The sequence below is a fragment of the Hemiscyllium ocellatum genome, chromosome 4 (assembly GCF_020745735.1).
Source record: "Hemiscyllium ocellatum isolate sHemOce1 chromosome 4, sHemOce1.pat.X.cur, whole genome shotgun sequence".
Lineage (NCBI taxonomy): Eukaryota > Metazoa > Chordata > Chondrichthyes > Orectolobiformes > Hemiscylliidae > Hemiscyllium > Hemiscyllium ocellatum.
Genome location: NC_083404.1, coordinates 126,379,591 through 126,396,533, shown reverse-complemented (window position 1 = coordinate 126,396,533; position 16,943 = coordinate 126,379,591). Strand labels below are relative to the sequence as shown.

General features: G+C 40.2%; 1 protein-coding gene across 5 annotated transcripts in view; it reads right to left on the bottom strand.

The window, feature by feature from the left end:
* ankrd12 (ankyrin repeat domain 12) overlaps positions 1-16,943 on the bottom strand; it is a 172,856-nt gene that overhangs the window by 66,805 nt on the left and 89,108 nt on the right. For 4 of the 5 annotated variants that reach the window (XM_060823837.1, XM_060823840.1, XM_060823838.1 and 1 more), the window contains exon 3: positions 11,103-11,250. The exons of the other annotated variant lie outside the window; for it this stretch is intronic. In XM_060823837.1, the coding sequence (XP_060679820.1) occupies positions 11,103-11,250 (148 nt within the window). The remainder of the gene's footprint in view (positions 1-11,102; positions 11,251-16,943) is intronic. 5 annotated transcript variants of the gene reach the window in all.

The window sequence follows — 16,943 nt, the reverse complement described above, 5'->3', positions numbered from 1 at the left end:
AATCTAGGTATTGGATGTAGGTTTGCTCACTGAGCTGAAAGGTTCATTTCCAGACATTTCGTAACCTTACTAGGTAACATCTTCAGTGGGCCTCATGCGAAGCAATGCTGAAAATTTCTGCTTTCTATGTTTGGGTGTCTTTGGGTTGGTGATATCATTTCCTGTGGTGATGTTATTCCCTGTGGTGAAATCACGTTCTGTTCCTTTTCTGAGGGGGTGGTAGATGGGGTCTAACTCAATGTGTTTATTGATAAGTGTTCCGGTTGGAATGCCATGCTTCTAGGAATTCTTGAGAGACTTTTTGTTTGGCTTGTCCTAGGATGGATGTGTTGTCGAAGTGGTGTCCTTCCTCAACCGTATGTGAGGTACTTGTGAGAGAGGGTCATGTCTTTTTGTGGCTAGTTGGTGTTCATGTATCATGTATTAGACCCCATCTATCACCCCCTGAGAAAAGGGGCAGGAAGTGACTTCACCAGAGGAAATAACCACCACAGGAAATGACATCACCAACACAAAGAAACCCAAACATACAGATAGAAAGCAGGAATTTTCAGCATTGCTTCGCATGAGGCCCACTGAAGATGCTACCTAGTAAGGTAACAAAATGTCTGGAAATGAACCGTCCAGCTCAGCAAGCAAAACCTCAATCTCAGCTATAAACCTTTTCAAAGCTCACTAAAATCTAGGTATCCTTGGTAATGAGTCACCGAAATTTAGCATGTAGTTGCATAATCAATAAGTCAAATGGTATGTTAGCCTTCATTGCAAGGTATTTGATTACAGAAATAAAGATGTCTTTCTGCAATTGTTTAGCCTTAGTGAGATCATATCTGGAGTATAGTGCACAGTTGGTCTCCTTAGCAAAAGGATCAGAGAAATGCAATGCAGATTCACCAGATTAAAACCCGGAGATGGCAGGACTTTCTGATGAGGAGAGATTGAAGGGCTGTAGTCTCAAATGTTTAAGAATGAGGTGATCTCATGAAAAATGATAAAATTTGTTACAGGGCATGAGGGGTGGGGGGGGGGGGGGAGAACGTAGATGGAATGTTTCCCAAGGCTGGTGAGTCTAGGCTCAGAATATTCTCAGAATAATGGAGTAGGCTGTTAAGACAGCGATGAGAAGGAATATTTATATGCAGAAGGTGGTGAATTCGCGACCCTAGGAGAAGTTCAATCATGGAGAATCTCGAGACAGAAATGAAGAGATTTCTTGAGACTAATAGCATCAAGGGACTGCATTCTCAGTGGACTGAATGGCCTACTCCTGTTCCAGTGCTCCAAGCACAAGATCAGGGAGCTAGGAAAGAAATGGCACTGGTAGGATGAAAACAATTGGGAAAATAAATGGAAAATATTGCTTGGATTTTTTTACTTCTATGCTTTGTGTAACTGCCAAGATTTAATATCCTTCCATTAAAAAATTAGAAAACCAGGGCTAGTGATTGCACATATCTGCCACTTTGCACACATAACACTTTCTTTTGCACAATTACTGAATGCATTTGTATCACAATTTAGTAAGTGTAACTTATAAACAGTCAACATATTCACACAAGAGCCCAAAGTTAAGGAGAGTATTAAATTGAAAGAAAAAGCATTTGAGGTGGAAATAGTTAGTGATAGCCCCGAAGACTGGTAGAAATGCAGAATCCAACAGAGGAGAACTAAAATAATATAAAGAGAGAAAATATACAAGGGCAAACGTGTAAGGAATATGAACACTGACAATAAGAGCTTTTTCCGTAAGTACGTAAGTAAGTATCAAAGTGAACGCAGACTCCCTTAGATTATAGTTACGGGGAACAAGGAAATGGTCACAGAGTTAAATAGATATTTCCATCAGTCTTTATGGTGGCAGATACTTTGAAGATTCCATTAACACAAAACAAAATGGGGAAAAATAAGTACCATCCCCAGTTTGTCTAATTCTACTTCTCTAATGAGGCTATGGCAGATAAGTCCCTAGCCCTGAGGATCCTAGGACGCAAGTCATAAGAGATAATTTCAAAGATAGCAGATACAGTGGTTGTAATTTTCCAAAGATCGTTGGGTTCTGGAGAAACACCAGAGGATCAGAAAACTGCCAGTGTGACACTCCTATTCAAAAAGGGGAGGAGGCAAAAAGCAGATAAATATAGGCTGATTTGCCTAACATTTATTGTTAGGAAAGCACTGGAGTTAATTAAGGAAGCATTGGCAGCGTTACTCGAAATCTAATGAAGCAGATTCAACATTGTTTCATAAAAGGAAAATCATGTGATTAATTTGTTTGATTTCCGAGCAAGTCTCAACCACCGTGGATAGAGGGGAACTAATAGATGTGGTGTATTTGGACTTCCTGAAGGTGTTCGACATAGTAGCTCACAAAAGATTAAGTCACAAGAGTTCATGATGTTGGAGGTGTTACATTGGCAAGGATAGGGAATGGGCAGGAAGCAGCAAGTGGAGAGAAGGAATTCTTTTCCAGGTTGACAACCTACAACTCTTAGTTGGACAGGGATCAGTGCTGGGACCATAACTGTTTAAAGTGCGTATAATGATTTGAAAAAAATGAAGTCAATGCGTAACAGACAAATTTGCAGATTACACAAATAAGTGAAAGGCAAGGTGTGAGGCGGATAAGATATTGAGAAATTAAGTGGGCAAGACGTCAGCAAATGGAGTATAATGTGGGAAAGTGTGAAGTTCATTTGGAAGGGAGAACAAAAGGATAGAGTATTATTTAAATAGAGAAACATCAGAATGCTATAAAAGGACTTGGGGTAACTTGTGCACAAAACAAGACAGTTAGCACTCAAGTGCAGCAGGCAATTTGCGCTGTAGGGATTCTATAATTATGATTCTAGGATCAGAAAGGCTAATGGAATGTTGGCCCTTATATTAAGAGGGTCAGTGAATAATGGCAGAGAAGTTGTACTGCAACTATAAAAGTTTTGATGAAATCATATCTGCAGTACTCAGAGCAGTTGTGGACCCTTACGTGAGGAAAGATATTATTTCATTGTGGGTAGTTCAGAGAAGGTTCACTAGGATGACCCCAGGTATGAAAAGACTGTCTTATGAGCAAAGATTGTACAGGCTGGATACCTACTCATTGAAATTTAGAAAGATTAACAGGTAATGTCATTGAAACATAAAGGGTTTTGACAAGGTAAATGCTGAGATGGTATTTCCCCTTATGGGGAAAGAGGATATAGTCTCAGAATAAAGGAGCTTCAATTTAAGATTGAGATGAAGAGGAATTTCTTATTTTGAGGATTGAGTGTCTTTGGAACTCCTTGCCATAGAGAAATGTGGAGCAGAGTCCTTGTGTATATTTAAGGCTGAGATATATAGATCCTTATTAATAGGGAAGACAAGGGTTATAGGGAAGTGGAAGGAAATGATTGAGATATCAGTCACGATTGTATTGAATGGGACAGCAAGCTCAACAGCCCAAACCATGTACTCTATTTTTTCGGGTCAACGCAAGATACTACTTCAACCACAAGGCTGTTGAACATCATGTTACTAAGGTGCAGGTCTTCTATTTACAGGTCACACTCAAGTAATATTTGTTGCTTCAGATTTTGACTGTAATATTAATGTGAAATTTTGAAGTGTGATTAAAAACATCAAGACTTGAATTTTCTGAGCCAGTTGTCCCTGCAGATTTCAAAGACAATTATGATTTAACCATACCTTCGAAAACACCAGACTCCAGAGCACTTTGCCCTTTTGAATTCAAAAGTAACTTGTACTTTTAGCCCAGAAAGCTAATCTCTGCAATTTTAGATTTGACCATAAATGCAAATGGTTTTGGAGATATTTCTGACTGTGTACACTTACAAGATATTATACCTTCATTGAATCATTTTTATTTTAAATCCATATCAGATTTTAAACAAAATGGGTAAGGATCACCTTTGTAATTGGGATAAGTACTGTAGTTATATATTAGGACCTGTGAAGTAGTGGGATATAGTGCATTACGCGCTCTTCCAACTTCAGTTGCTGCACAATACTAAGTGCAAGGAACAGAAACTAGCTACGGAAGCTAGTTAGAGGCTTAAAATTCTGTCGTGAGTCACGCATTTGCTGACTCTCCAAAGCCTATCTATAAGAGACAAATCACGTGTGATGGAATACTTCACACAAATGCATTTCCATCATGACAAAACAGCAAGCTTGATTAGCATAGATGATTATTTTAAACATCTATTTCAACCACCAATGACAGACACAATAGTAAACAACAGTAAGTACCATGCACATGATGCACTGTAGTAATCTGTCAAACATATAAAGTAGTACAGCACAGGAACAAGTCCTTCAGCCCAATGTGTTTGTGTTGACAATGCCATTCTAAACTAATCCCATCTGCCTGCACATGGTTTGTATCACTGTACTCTCTGCCTGTTTGTGTATCTGTCAAAATGCTTCTTAAACCGTGGGCGGCACAGTGGCACAGTGGTTAGCACTGCTGCCTCACAGCGCCTGAAGACCCGGGTTCAATTCCCGACTCAGGCGACTGACTGTGTGGAGTTTGCACGTTCTCCCCGTGTCTGCGTGGGTTTCCTCCGGGTGCTCCGGTTTCCTCCCACAGTCCAAAGATGTGCGGGTCAGGTGAATTGGCCATGCTAAATTGCCCGTAGTGTTAGGTAAGGGGTAATGTAGGGGTATGGGTGGGTTTCGCTTCGGCGGGTCGGTGTGGACTTGTTGGGCCGAAGGGCCTGTTTCCACACTGTAAGTCTAAGTCTAATCTAATCTAAACGTTGCTGTCATTTCTGCATTTACTATCTTCCCTTGCAGCACATCTCGGGTACTTATCACCCTCTGTGTAAAAAGTCTTACCTCGCACTTCTCCTTAAAACTTGCCTCCTCTCACCTTAAACCTATGCCTCTTACAATTTGACACCTCTATCCTGGGAAAAATACTCCACATCCATGCCTCTCAATTTTATATACTTTTATCATATTGCCCCTCAACCTATGATAGCACCATTCAAACCTGCAATCTCAATCACCAAGGAGGGCAAGGGAGGGAAATAGATGAAAACAGCATTAACTACACGGTTCTCTCCAGCTAACACACTACCCAAGTGGACTTATATCACCAGTCCTTCACTTGGCTGGGTCAAAATCCTGAAAATCTGTTCTTAGCAACATTGTGGCACTTCAAATGGCAGCTCAAGGCAGCAGTTCACCACTAGCCAGTTAGTTACTAAAGGCACTTCAGGATAGACAAGTGTGGGGCTTGCCTCCAATGCTCACACCTCATGAAATGCAGTTCTCTACCAGATTAAAATATCAAAACGGAATATACCACTAGATAGTGAGCCTGCTTAGAATATTAAGTTATATGCTATAGTTGGCAATGATAACGTTGCAGGATTTGCCACTAAATTAACAGAATGAAAGTTAGATCTTATGAAGTAAGGAAGTGAGTTCAAATGGTAGCAGTCTCTCTTGATTTTTAATAATTTAATAAGACTAAGAGTATTTTACATGATTTTTGTTATTTTGGTGGAACTGAACTTTGATAAATTTCAAAGTATTATGTTGCAAATGCACTGCTTAAAAGAAAACAAAATACTATATCTCCTCCCTTTCAGGACTGGTTATTTAGCATTTCATTAGTACTTATAATTAACGCTACTGCAACAGTTACAAAGTTCTTTTGTTGGGGTGTGCCTAGAAAATATTGCACATAAGTGTTTTTACTGCTCTTATGCATTCAGTATTACATATTAGCAACTTCCGAACAGCTGTGTACACATTTTTATGAATCTGAAGCAAACAAAGTCCAAAAAAAAACAAAAATAAAGAGATTACTTAAGTTTATATTTACAGTTAAGTGAGTTGTCTGCTGAATAATCAAATTACCTAGGAATCAATTCAGAATGCCTATATGGTGGGAGATGTCTTGAGGACCACATCAGTGCAATACATTTTTTGATTATGCCATTACTTGATAGAAATGTTTAGAAAAAATTCTCTACAATTAAAAGGAATTATATAAAAGCAAGTCATTGTTATATAGAAACAAATTTCATTTGTTAGTAGATAAAATATAGAGAAAATATTTTACGTTTTCCTGCCTACAGCTAAAAAACTCAGTTTTTCTTTGCAAATTTATTATTTCATTGGATAAGTGGGGAAGGTTGTGTTTGTTTGCATTTTCACCTCATTTAGTCCGGTGTAATTGATTCTTACTCAACTTCAAGGAGTTAGGCGATAATGTTACAGGATTGCCCATGCTGAAGTGAACACTAGTGTGACATCACAGATAAACGATTGAATGGGGAGTATTTCTCTTCATCTATCCTTTACTATTTATTTATATCTATTGCGATGTATACTATAAAGTTGTGTATTCACAGCTCTTTTTAAAAACGATTTTTGCATATATTGTCTATAGAGTAAGAGTTTAGTTCTTTCTTTCCAGTCGACTTGAATAAAAGATTCTTTCAATTTAACTGAATGCATCAGTACAAACCCCAACCAGTGCATTGATGTGTCTTCCTAGATACTTCTGGCAGTTTTAAATCACTATATCTGTAGGAATTTCCACCATTTTGAACACTGTCTGTACCAAGTCTTAGAACTTGAGCAGTGGCTGGAGGCACAGTCGTGCATCCAAAACGTTGGATATTTTCTGAGCTGGTCACTGCAGATTAAGGAGCCAAAGACAAAGGAGGAATGGGTGGCCACCAGGCAGAGAAAAGGGACCAGACAAGTAGACAGGAAACCCTCAGTGGGTATCCTACTCAATAACTAGTTTCTGTGTTGGAGAACAATGACAGTGAGGAGTGCAGAGAGATGTTTCTGTGGCCGCAAACATAGCTCCACGATGGTGTGTTGCCTGATCGGGGCCAGTGATATCACTGAAAGACTGCAGGGCACCCTGAAGGGGAGGTTGAAAAGTCAGTGGTTGTGGTATACATTGGTTCCAATATAACAGGTAGAATGAGGGATGAAACCTTGTACCAACAATTCACCAGGGAGCTAGGAGTAGATTAAAATCAAGGTCTCTACTTTCGCAATCTCTAGATTATTCCCAATGCAATGTGCTAGTGAGTACAGAAGTATGAAAACATAGCATGGCTCAAGTGCGAATGCAGGCGTGAGTGTGGATCACCAGGACAATTTCTGGGAAGATGGCACCTGTACAAGGAGGATGATCTGCACATGAGCCAGAATGTAACCAACATCTTTTTGGGTATTGTTTGCTAGTGCAGTTAGGAGAATTTTAATAGTTTATATGTGGAAAGAGACACCAAGCATTACTACAGAAAAAGAAACAGTATAATAAAGTCAAGGAACCAAGACCCAAGAGTTCGGTTGTGTTGAAATTCAAAGGAGTAAGGTGAGGCTAGATGGCCTCCACGTTAGTGCTAAAATTACAGGTAAGAGAAATGATTTAATTGAAACATGGCATGGATTTAAAAGATGGCATTGTGACACTGTTATCACACAGATGTGGTTGAGGGAGGGGCAGGACTGGCAACTCTGTATTCTGGGGTGTAGGATCTTCAGGCGAGACAGGGAGGGTTGTAGAGGTATTATCAATTAAAAGGTCATTGTAGTCAGGAGTAATGATATGTTGCAAGTGTTTTCAAGTGAGATTTTGTGAATAGATCTTTGGAATAAAAAAAGGAGTCAGTTACATTGGGACGTCCCAAGCAGTCAGCAAGTGACAGAAGAGCAGATATGTAGACAATTTATTATATTGTATTATTATAATAATTTTAAAAATGATAATAATGTTATATCAATATGTTATATATGATAACAATAACAATGTGATGATAATGATGATGACAGGGAGTTATATTAGAGGATTTCAACTTCTCCAATGTTAATTGGGATTCAAAGTTTGAGAGAAGATTTTTAGCGGTTCTGTTCGCCGAGCTGGGAATTTATGTTGCAGACGTTTCATCCCCTGTCTAGGTGACATCCTCAGTGCCTGGGAGCCTCCTGTGAAGCGCTTCTGTGATGTTTCCTCCGGCATTTATAGTGGTTTGAATCTGCCGCTAACAGAGAATTCACCACAAAGATATACAGGAAAGTCACACACACAGACCAAGTCCTGAACTACGAAAGCAACCACCCCAACACACACAACAGTTGCATCAAGACACTATTCAAAAGGGCCACAACACACTGCAGTACACCAGAACTGCAAAAGAGAGAAAAAAGAATACCTATACAATGTATTCGCAAAAAACGGATACTCGCACAATTTCATCAACAGATGCCTAAGGCAAAGACAACGGAACGAGGACATGCCGCAACCCAAAGGACTAGCCACACTACCATACATCAAGAGCATTTCCAAACTGACAGCCAGACTACTGTGAACACTAGGACTCATAACAGCACACAAACCAATGACCATTCTCAGACAACAACTCACCAGAACGAAAGACCTGATACCCAGCATGAGCAAAACCAATGTAGTGTACAAAATCCCATGCAAGGACTGCACAAAACACTACATAGGACAAACAGGAAGACAGCTAACGATCCGCATCCATGAACACCAACGAAACGACACGACCAGCTATCCTTAGTAGCCACACGCAGATGACAAGCAACATGAATTCGACTGGGACAACACTACTATTATGGGACAAGCCAAACAGAGAACAGCCAGGGAATTCCTAGAGGCATGGCACTCATCCACAGATTCAATCAATAAGCACATCGACCTGGACCCTATATACTGACCACTGCAATGGACAGCTGAAACTGACAACCGGAAGCGGCAGATTCAAACCACTATAAATGCCGGAGGAAACATCACAGAAGCGCTTCACAGGAGGCTCCCAAGCACTGAGGATGTCACCTAGACAGGGGACGAAACGTTAATTGGGATGTAGTGTAAAGGTTCAGATAAAATTGATTTCCTGAAATGCAGTCAGGAGAGTGTTTTGTGTCAACAGGTAGAAGATGCAACATGGATGGGATAGTGCTGGACCAAACTCTGGAGACTGAAACAGGACAGGTGGTGAAGGTGGCAATGGGACAGCATTTTCGTGATTGAGACCATAACAGTACATTTTAAGTTTGCTATGGAAAAGGAAAGAGATGGTGTGCAAAAAAAAAAGGGTTTGGATTGGAGAGGACAGAATTTACTAATATAATGGAGGATCTGGCCAAAATTGACAGGGAACAGCTACTTCTGGAAAAGTCTACAGAACAGTGGTGGGTGGGGGCAGGTACTGTTTGAAAAGGAAATGGGGAGAGCACAGGCCCAATATGTTTCTTTTAAGGTGAAATGTAGGAAGCAGCAAGCCATGAGAATCCTAGATATGCAAGAATAGTCAGGAATGGATAAGATGGGTTCAAGTTTGGCTGGTTGGCTAACAGTGCGGGAGAAGGTCTGAGGTTATAGGAAGACATGTACATACCCATTAGTCAGATGAGCAAATCTGTGGTAGATGACATTTAACCTTTAAAAGTGACGGGTGATGCACTTTGAAAGTAACAAGATAAAGGACACTAGGGAGCTTCGAGGAAGAGGGATTTTGGGGTGCTTGTTCAAAAATCCCCAGAGGCAGCAAGACAGATTATAAAGCTAATCCATGTCCTTTTTAAGGTTGTGAGGTTCCCCACATGTACTACCCTCCCTCAGGCACTACATTCCAGATTCCCATCACCCTGACTGAAAAGATTATCCCAATTTAATGATGGTGTTCCTAATACTTGCAACAATCTGCAAAACCACCCCTTGGCACAAAAGGTAAAATCAAACACACATTCTTACAGGAGAGAAGTCAGAGAGATCAGCATGGACCTGCTTCTTTAGGTCCAGCAGCTTTTACAATTCTACTGTGCTAAAACCAAATCAAACCAGAGAAAGCGGAGCTGGAAAAACCAGCCACTCCCCTTTCATTGTACACTTTAAAAAAAACTCAAAAGCCTTTTGCCTCAGGCAGTATCTGTTAGCTATAATCAAAGTGGCCCTAAAAACTCCTCAAACACAGACTTTTCGGAATCTGTGTCTTTTACGACCTCTCTAAAAAATAAACAAGGACAACATAACCTTATTTAAGGAACAGCATTTTCACACAGGCCATTTTAGAGGACATTTAAGAGTTAACCACATTACAGAGAATCTGGAATTATATGTGGGCCAGACTAGGTAAGGTTGGCAGATTTCCTTCTGTAAACAGTCTTCGTGAACCAATGGGCGTTTATAATAAAAGATGAACATTTCATGATTCCCACTGCTGAGGCTAGATTACAATTCCAGACTTTATTATATGTTGTTGTCATCTCCACCAGCTGCCATGGTACAACTTGAACCCATTACCACAGCATTTTCTAGAGCCTCTGAATTCTTATCTGCTGACATTACAACTCCAACATAACCTCCATCAAGTTGGTGGACAGATAATTGGAACCACCTGTACAATATGTACAAGAAAATCTAATTTTAGGTTCAATTGTAAATGGAATAGATTACAGAATCTCAGACACGATACTGAGCTAAAGTCGTCACTGGTTTGTCACCATGTTTAGTACTGTGCAGATTCCCTAACTACCTTAGAGGAAAGACACAGAGACTTGCAAAGACCTACACAAAAAGCCCAGCATTAATCATCTAAACTATAATAAAAAGCAACAGAAGTCAAGCTTGATGGCTAAGTGATTATCTTATCAAGGGAATATCGTTCAGAATGTTAACAAGCCAAACCCTGGTCTCAAGAATGTCACAGAAGAGTGAGGAGAGAAAGTACTGGTGGTGGGGAGGAAGAAAAGATTATGTTTAGAAGAGGGAAGTTGAATGGATATATTAGATATAGTTTTGCCTTCTAAATTGTCATAGTCTTGCTGTGCAGTATCCAAGGTTGGATAGATCAGATTACAAAAAGGAAGCAAATTGTACATTTTGCTGGAAAATTATTTGACTGATTTAAAAGAATATGCCTAAAAAACTTGGGCTGATTAGAAGGATTAAACACACTTCTGTTTTTCCACATTTGATATGAACAAACATAAATGGATGACTATTTATTTTCACAAGGCACAAAATTTGTGAGGTGCAATAAATTATGACCTTACATTCCTACATTAAATAAGCACATTTCCAAAAAAAAGGAAAAATTTACCTGTATCGGATTCCCTCTGCTCACTCCTAGATGGACTAACAGTGAAAGGAAGTTTACGTTTCATAGAAGCCTTCTCTTTCACTTCTTTTTCCAATTCACTGCGGTCTATTTTAGGTGTCCTGTTGTAGGATGAAACTTTTTCTTTATTCTAAAAAAATAAAGATTTGAATAGCAAAATTTAGCAGTCTTGTTCATCAAATTCTTAAGCTAATTGAGATTTTGTGGCATTGAAATAAATCAAGGATAAAAATTGCTCTCTGGCAATTTTCATTTTGATTAAAATATCCAACTACGTCAAGTTTTTCTGCATTACAACCAACAGCACTTAGAACTTTCTTGGGCTCTTTGAAAGGCATATAGAAGGTATTTGATGCACCTTGTCAGTTGTGTAAGGGCCTTGTAGCCTAATCTCTTCTGCATGAGATTTTCACAAATCCTCTGAATTGGGCATTCTGATCATTTACTGGAATGTAATTTCACATTCCAGTATGACAGAAACCTTTTAATCATGTCCTTACTGCTTCTTAAGTTTAATGTTTCTAGGTATGACTATCGTTTACTTTGGAAAAGACATTTAAAGGCTAGCGTGTAGCTTATTAATAATGCCAGGACTGGCTTCAATATTTTCCTTGTTCAGTTTAATACGGACCAGTTTCTGGGCTCCTGGTCTCATGTGCCCACAACTGAGGAGGAAAATTACAGGTTCAGAATCTGCATGGTTCATTCTTAGAATAGAATAATATCTATCATAGGCATGTGAATTAAAAAAGATATGGACACCTACGTATTCAGATCTATGTACAAAATATATTTTATACACCCCAGCTCCACGACTTCAACAGATTTTGAAAAAACTCCTTGAGAGAAAAAAAACTTTGTTCTAGAATTGTAACTTTATGTACTAACTCACGAGGACAAAAAGTGACTCCCAGTGACTTAACGTTTACCTAATAAAATGTTTCAACAGCCTGATAACTTGGCCGGAGCCATTGCTGTCATGGCACTCAACGTTTGTTGACAAGAGGCATTGCAAACTATTACACATATCTTGGCTTTTGTTGGAAGTCTTATTATAGTACTCAGTCAGTAGTAGCATATTGTTGACATGAGAAAACGGGGACAATTTTTTTCAAAAAAGATTAAGACCATAAAGAAACAAACAGAAATGCATGAAATACATAAATATAATGCTGAATTTTGAATAACATATTTACTAAATCAAAGTTTAATGTGGTGGGGATGGATGGTGGGGCTGTGTTGGAGGGGGTTGGGGGTGGGCAGGCAGTGGACAGGTTGGAGGGGAGGCAGGGTGGGTGCAGACGGGGGCAGGGTCTAGTGTGCAGTGTGCTTTTGCCTAGTCTGCTGAATGGGGAGCAGACTTCACAGAAAACTCAGATCCAGAGGAAATCAATTAACTGAATAATTAATTATCCAAATGAAACAGTGCCTGCCCATCTCGTTTGGATAATCAAGGTATCTCTGTGATGAGAAAAAACTTCATGTAAAAACCTTCAGATTTCAGATAAAGGGTTGTCTACTTGTACCTCTGCTTAGCTCTTGCAAACAAATTGGTCCTGCATTGATAACCCTTTCTCACGAGGCAAACTATATCTCCCACTCTCCCTGGTCTAATAGTTTTCCAAAACGGACTGCTTCATAAAATAATGAAAAGTAGTTTTCACTGGCTGACAAATTAATAAAAATGAGACTTCAGCTCAACGTTGTTAACAGTTAAGAACAGTATCTAGGAAATCTCCTCCACACATCCTCATTCCCAGTGAGGATTTATTAAACATGATGTGCTTAAGAAGTGCTTGCTGAGCCAGAAACTGTATTTGGGCAGGTGGATCAGTGTTTGAAAGTTAAAAATACAAAGGGATACAGGGAAATGAAGAAAAACAGGTTCACTTAATTACAGAGTTAACAACAGAGGAGAACACAGGGTTCAATACACCTTAACTCATGTATCTCTTAAGCTGGAGCTATCCATACAAATCTTATTATTCAGTAATTATTCACTTCACTAGAAAAACTAAAAAGGCATTTGCATGAAGTATTAATTAATATGGTACATTGAAATTTGTATAAAGCTGTCAAAACTGTATTCTCAAAAATGATACAGGAAGGTGGGAAGTTTGTATGTTCTTCTTAAGTAATTGGAACCAGTGGACTTAAAATGACCACGACCAAAAAGAATGAGAACTAGGAACAATAATATCATAAGCAGAAGTGGGTACCACAGATGCTGGACATTAGAGTCAAGATTAGAGAGTGGTGCTAGAAAAGCACAGCAGGTCAGGCAGCATCCAAGGAACAGGAAAAGTGATGTTTCGGGCAAAAACCCTACATCAGGAATGAGGCAGGGAACCTCAGAGTGGAGAGATATATGGGGTGGGGCTGGGAGAAAGTAGCTGAGTGCAACAGGTGGATGGAGGTGTGGGTGAAGGTGATAAGTCAGAGAGGAGGGTGGAGTGAACAGGTGAGAAGGAAGATTGACAGGTGGAACAAGTCATGAGGACAATGCTGAGCTGGAAAGTTGGAACCAGGGTAAGTGGGTGGAGGGGAAACTGGTGAAGTCCACATTGATGCCGTGGGGTTGAAGGGTCCCGAGGCGGAAGATAAGGCGTTCTTCCTCCAGGCGTTGGAGTCCATCTCCTGGAGTTCCACCAGCACCACTCCCCAACTTTTCCTACGCTACATCGATGACTGCATCGGCACCACTTGTGTTCCCACGAGGAAGTTGAACAGTTCATCAACTTCACCAACACATTCCACCCAACCTTAAATTCACCCAGACCATTTCTGACACCTCACTCCCCTTCCCTGGACCTCTCCATCTCCAGGATGGATGACCGACTTGACACTTTTTTTTTTAAACGCACCCACCGACTCCCACAGCTAACTGGATTGCACTTCCTCCCACCCTAGCTCCTGCAAAAATTCCCAATTCCTCTGCCTCTTCACATCTGCTCCCAGGAGGACCAGTTCCACCGCAGAATACACTAGATTGTCTCCTTCTTTAAAGGACAGGAATTCCTCCCCCCCCCACACCCCCAAACGTGGTTGAAGATGCCCTCCAATGCATCTCATCCATGTCCCGTACCTCCGCCTTCGAACCCCACCCCTCCAACCGCAACAGAGTCAGGAACCCCCTCATCCTCACCTTTCACCCCAACAACCTTCGCATAAATCGCATCATCCACCGACATTTCCTCCACCTCCAAACAGACCCTACCACCAGGGATATATTTCTCCACCACCCCTATCCACCTTCCGCAAAGACTGTTCCCTCTGTGACTACCTGGTCAAATCACGCCCTCAACACCCCACCCTCCCCTCCTGACACCTTCCCCTGCCACTGCAGGAATTGCAAAACCTGAGCCCACACCTCCCCATCACCTCCATCCAAGGCCCCAAAGGAGCCTTCCACATCAAAGTTTCAGCTGCACTTCCATGTCATTTATTGTATCTGTTGCTCCCGATGTGGTCTCCTCTACATTGGGGAGACTGGACGCTTTCTCGCAGAGTGCTTCAGAGAACATCTTAGACACCCACAACAACCAACCCCACCGCTCCGTGGTCAAACGTTTCAACTCCCGCTACCACTCTGCTGAGGACATGCAGATCCTAGGCCTCCTCCACCGTCACACCCTCACCACCCGATATCTTCAGGACCCTTTAATCCCATGGCATCAATGTGGACTTCATTTCCTCTCCCCCCTCCTGACCACAGTTCCAAACTTCCAGCTCAGCATCGTCCTCGTGACCTGTCCCAACTGGCAATCTTCTTTCTCACCTATCCACTTAAACCTCCTCTCAGACTTATCACCTTCACCCCCATCTCCATCTACCCTCTGCGCACTCACCACCTTCTCCATAGCCCCACCCCCTCCCCACCCATATCTTTCCACCCCGGAGGCACCAGCCTCATTCCTGATAAAGGGCTTTTACCCAAAACTTTGATTTTTCCTGCTCTTCAGATACTGCCTGACCTGCTGTGCTTTTCTAGCACCACTCTAATCTTGGTAATAATATCATAGCTGAGCTTCTACTAATGGTCCTGCTGTGACCACCATTTCAAGACTGTGAAATTGTCACAAGTCCTTGGTAAAAACTGAGAGTGTTGGAGGAGGGGTGATAAAAAGACAGAGGACAGGATGAAGTATGTAGCCATTGCTGACCTGATGTTTGCAACCTCAAAATTTCAGCTTGCTACCAAATTAGGGTCTCCATACCTTCCCTAACTTTGGAAATATGTTCCCTACTTCAAGCTAGTTATTAATATCACTGTAAACAATGGTTCTTAACTAATAGCCCATTAAACACAAAGGAATCTATAGGAGACATTTATTATCTAATTATTTGCGATTTTATGATTTCAAATGGTCCTTTCACCTGGTTCCTTTTAGCCTCTTAAACAACCAAAGCCTGTCAAATAAAAATGAGGGAGTAACTCTATTAGGTGGTTTAGTGGGCAAAAAACTTTAGCAGGAGAATATTATTTTCTTCTACTAGAAACACATTACAAAAAGCATACCCTTTATACACTACTTTTCTCTTTGTGTAAAAGCACAACTGAGAATAAAACAGCATTTCCATCCTGTGAATTCCACCACCTGACCTTTTCTTAAAATTAAAATTTTACTTGCAGAAGTAAAGGAAAATCTTGCCCGAGAATAAACAAAATACAAGGACATTAAGATTTCTTAAGTTACAGTAGGTGCAAACAGTTCTAACGTGCAAAAGACAAGTTGGAAGCTATAATTGTTCCCTCCACAACCTGAACTTGGAGAATAAAAGTTGAGTAGAAAATTTCCACAGAAATAAATCAACAAACTCACTTCAAAGAATGCATTATGGACATGCAATAGTTTTCACATAAGGACAGATCATTTGCATATAGCATTGTACAAGTCACAAGACAAAGGCAAGTGCATAGTCAAGACAATAGGCATATGTGATGTTTAAACCTATATAATTCATAACATTTTAATGCAATCTTTGATGTACATAGTACTAATTGTTTCGTAATTATTCAAGCATGAGAAGGAAACTGGTGCATGGCTTGGAATAGCTCTTTCGTGCAATCCAAGTTGGACAAATGTCAACAGGATGGCAGCTATGCTGGTCAATAAGCCAGATAGCTTAATACGGAATACATCAAACTATAGAAATCTGACCTTAATGAATCACCGAGTGAAATAGATTCAAAAAAGTTCATTATACTGATTATATTTTTTTTTCAAAAATCAAGTTATAAATTAACAAACATCTAATCATTTCATTTGCAAAGCTTTCATAGTCAGGTCTTAAAATGGAAATGTACTGTATACAAATACAGCTTTGTACTGTTCTGACGACTGGTTGAAATTTAAGATACTACCACTTTTTCTTTTTCAGAAACCAGCCACCACCTGCTCAATTCCAGCAATTTCTGCTTCTATTGTGCAACAGTCTGGTGAAAGAGACACAACTACTGTTCAAATGTTTTAACTGCTTAACTCACAATTACAATGACTTCTGTTATATTAGGTGGTGGTCCAGGCTTGGAAAGAAAATAAAGCGGTCATACAGCAGGGTAATAACAAAGTCTGCAGGCATTAGTAGAATCAGGGCAGTAAATTCAATTTTTTTTCCCCTAATCTCCAGAAAATACATAGATCCCCTGGCATTCCATATCCGAGAAATGAAAGACAGCATCTGCTACCAAAAAAAAGTCATAAAAAGAAAAACACAAACAGGCTTGCATTTTTAAATACCAAATGTCAGAAATCACAACAGGTCCTTCAAAAAAGACAAAAAGATTAGGTTATCTCTTTTTACAAGTGGCCTACACCCACA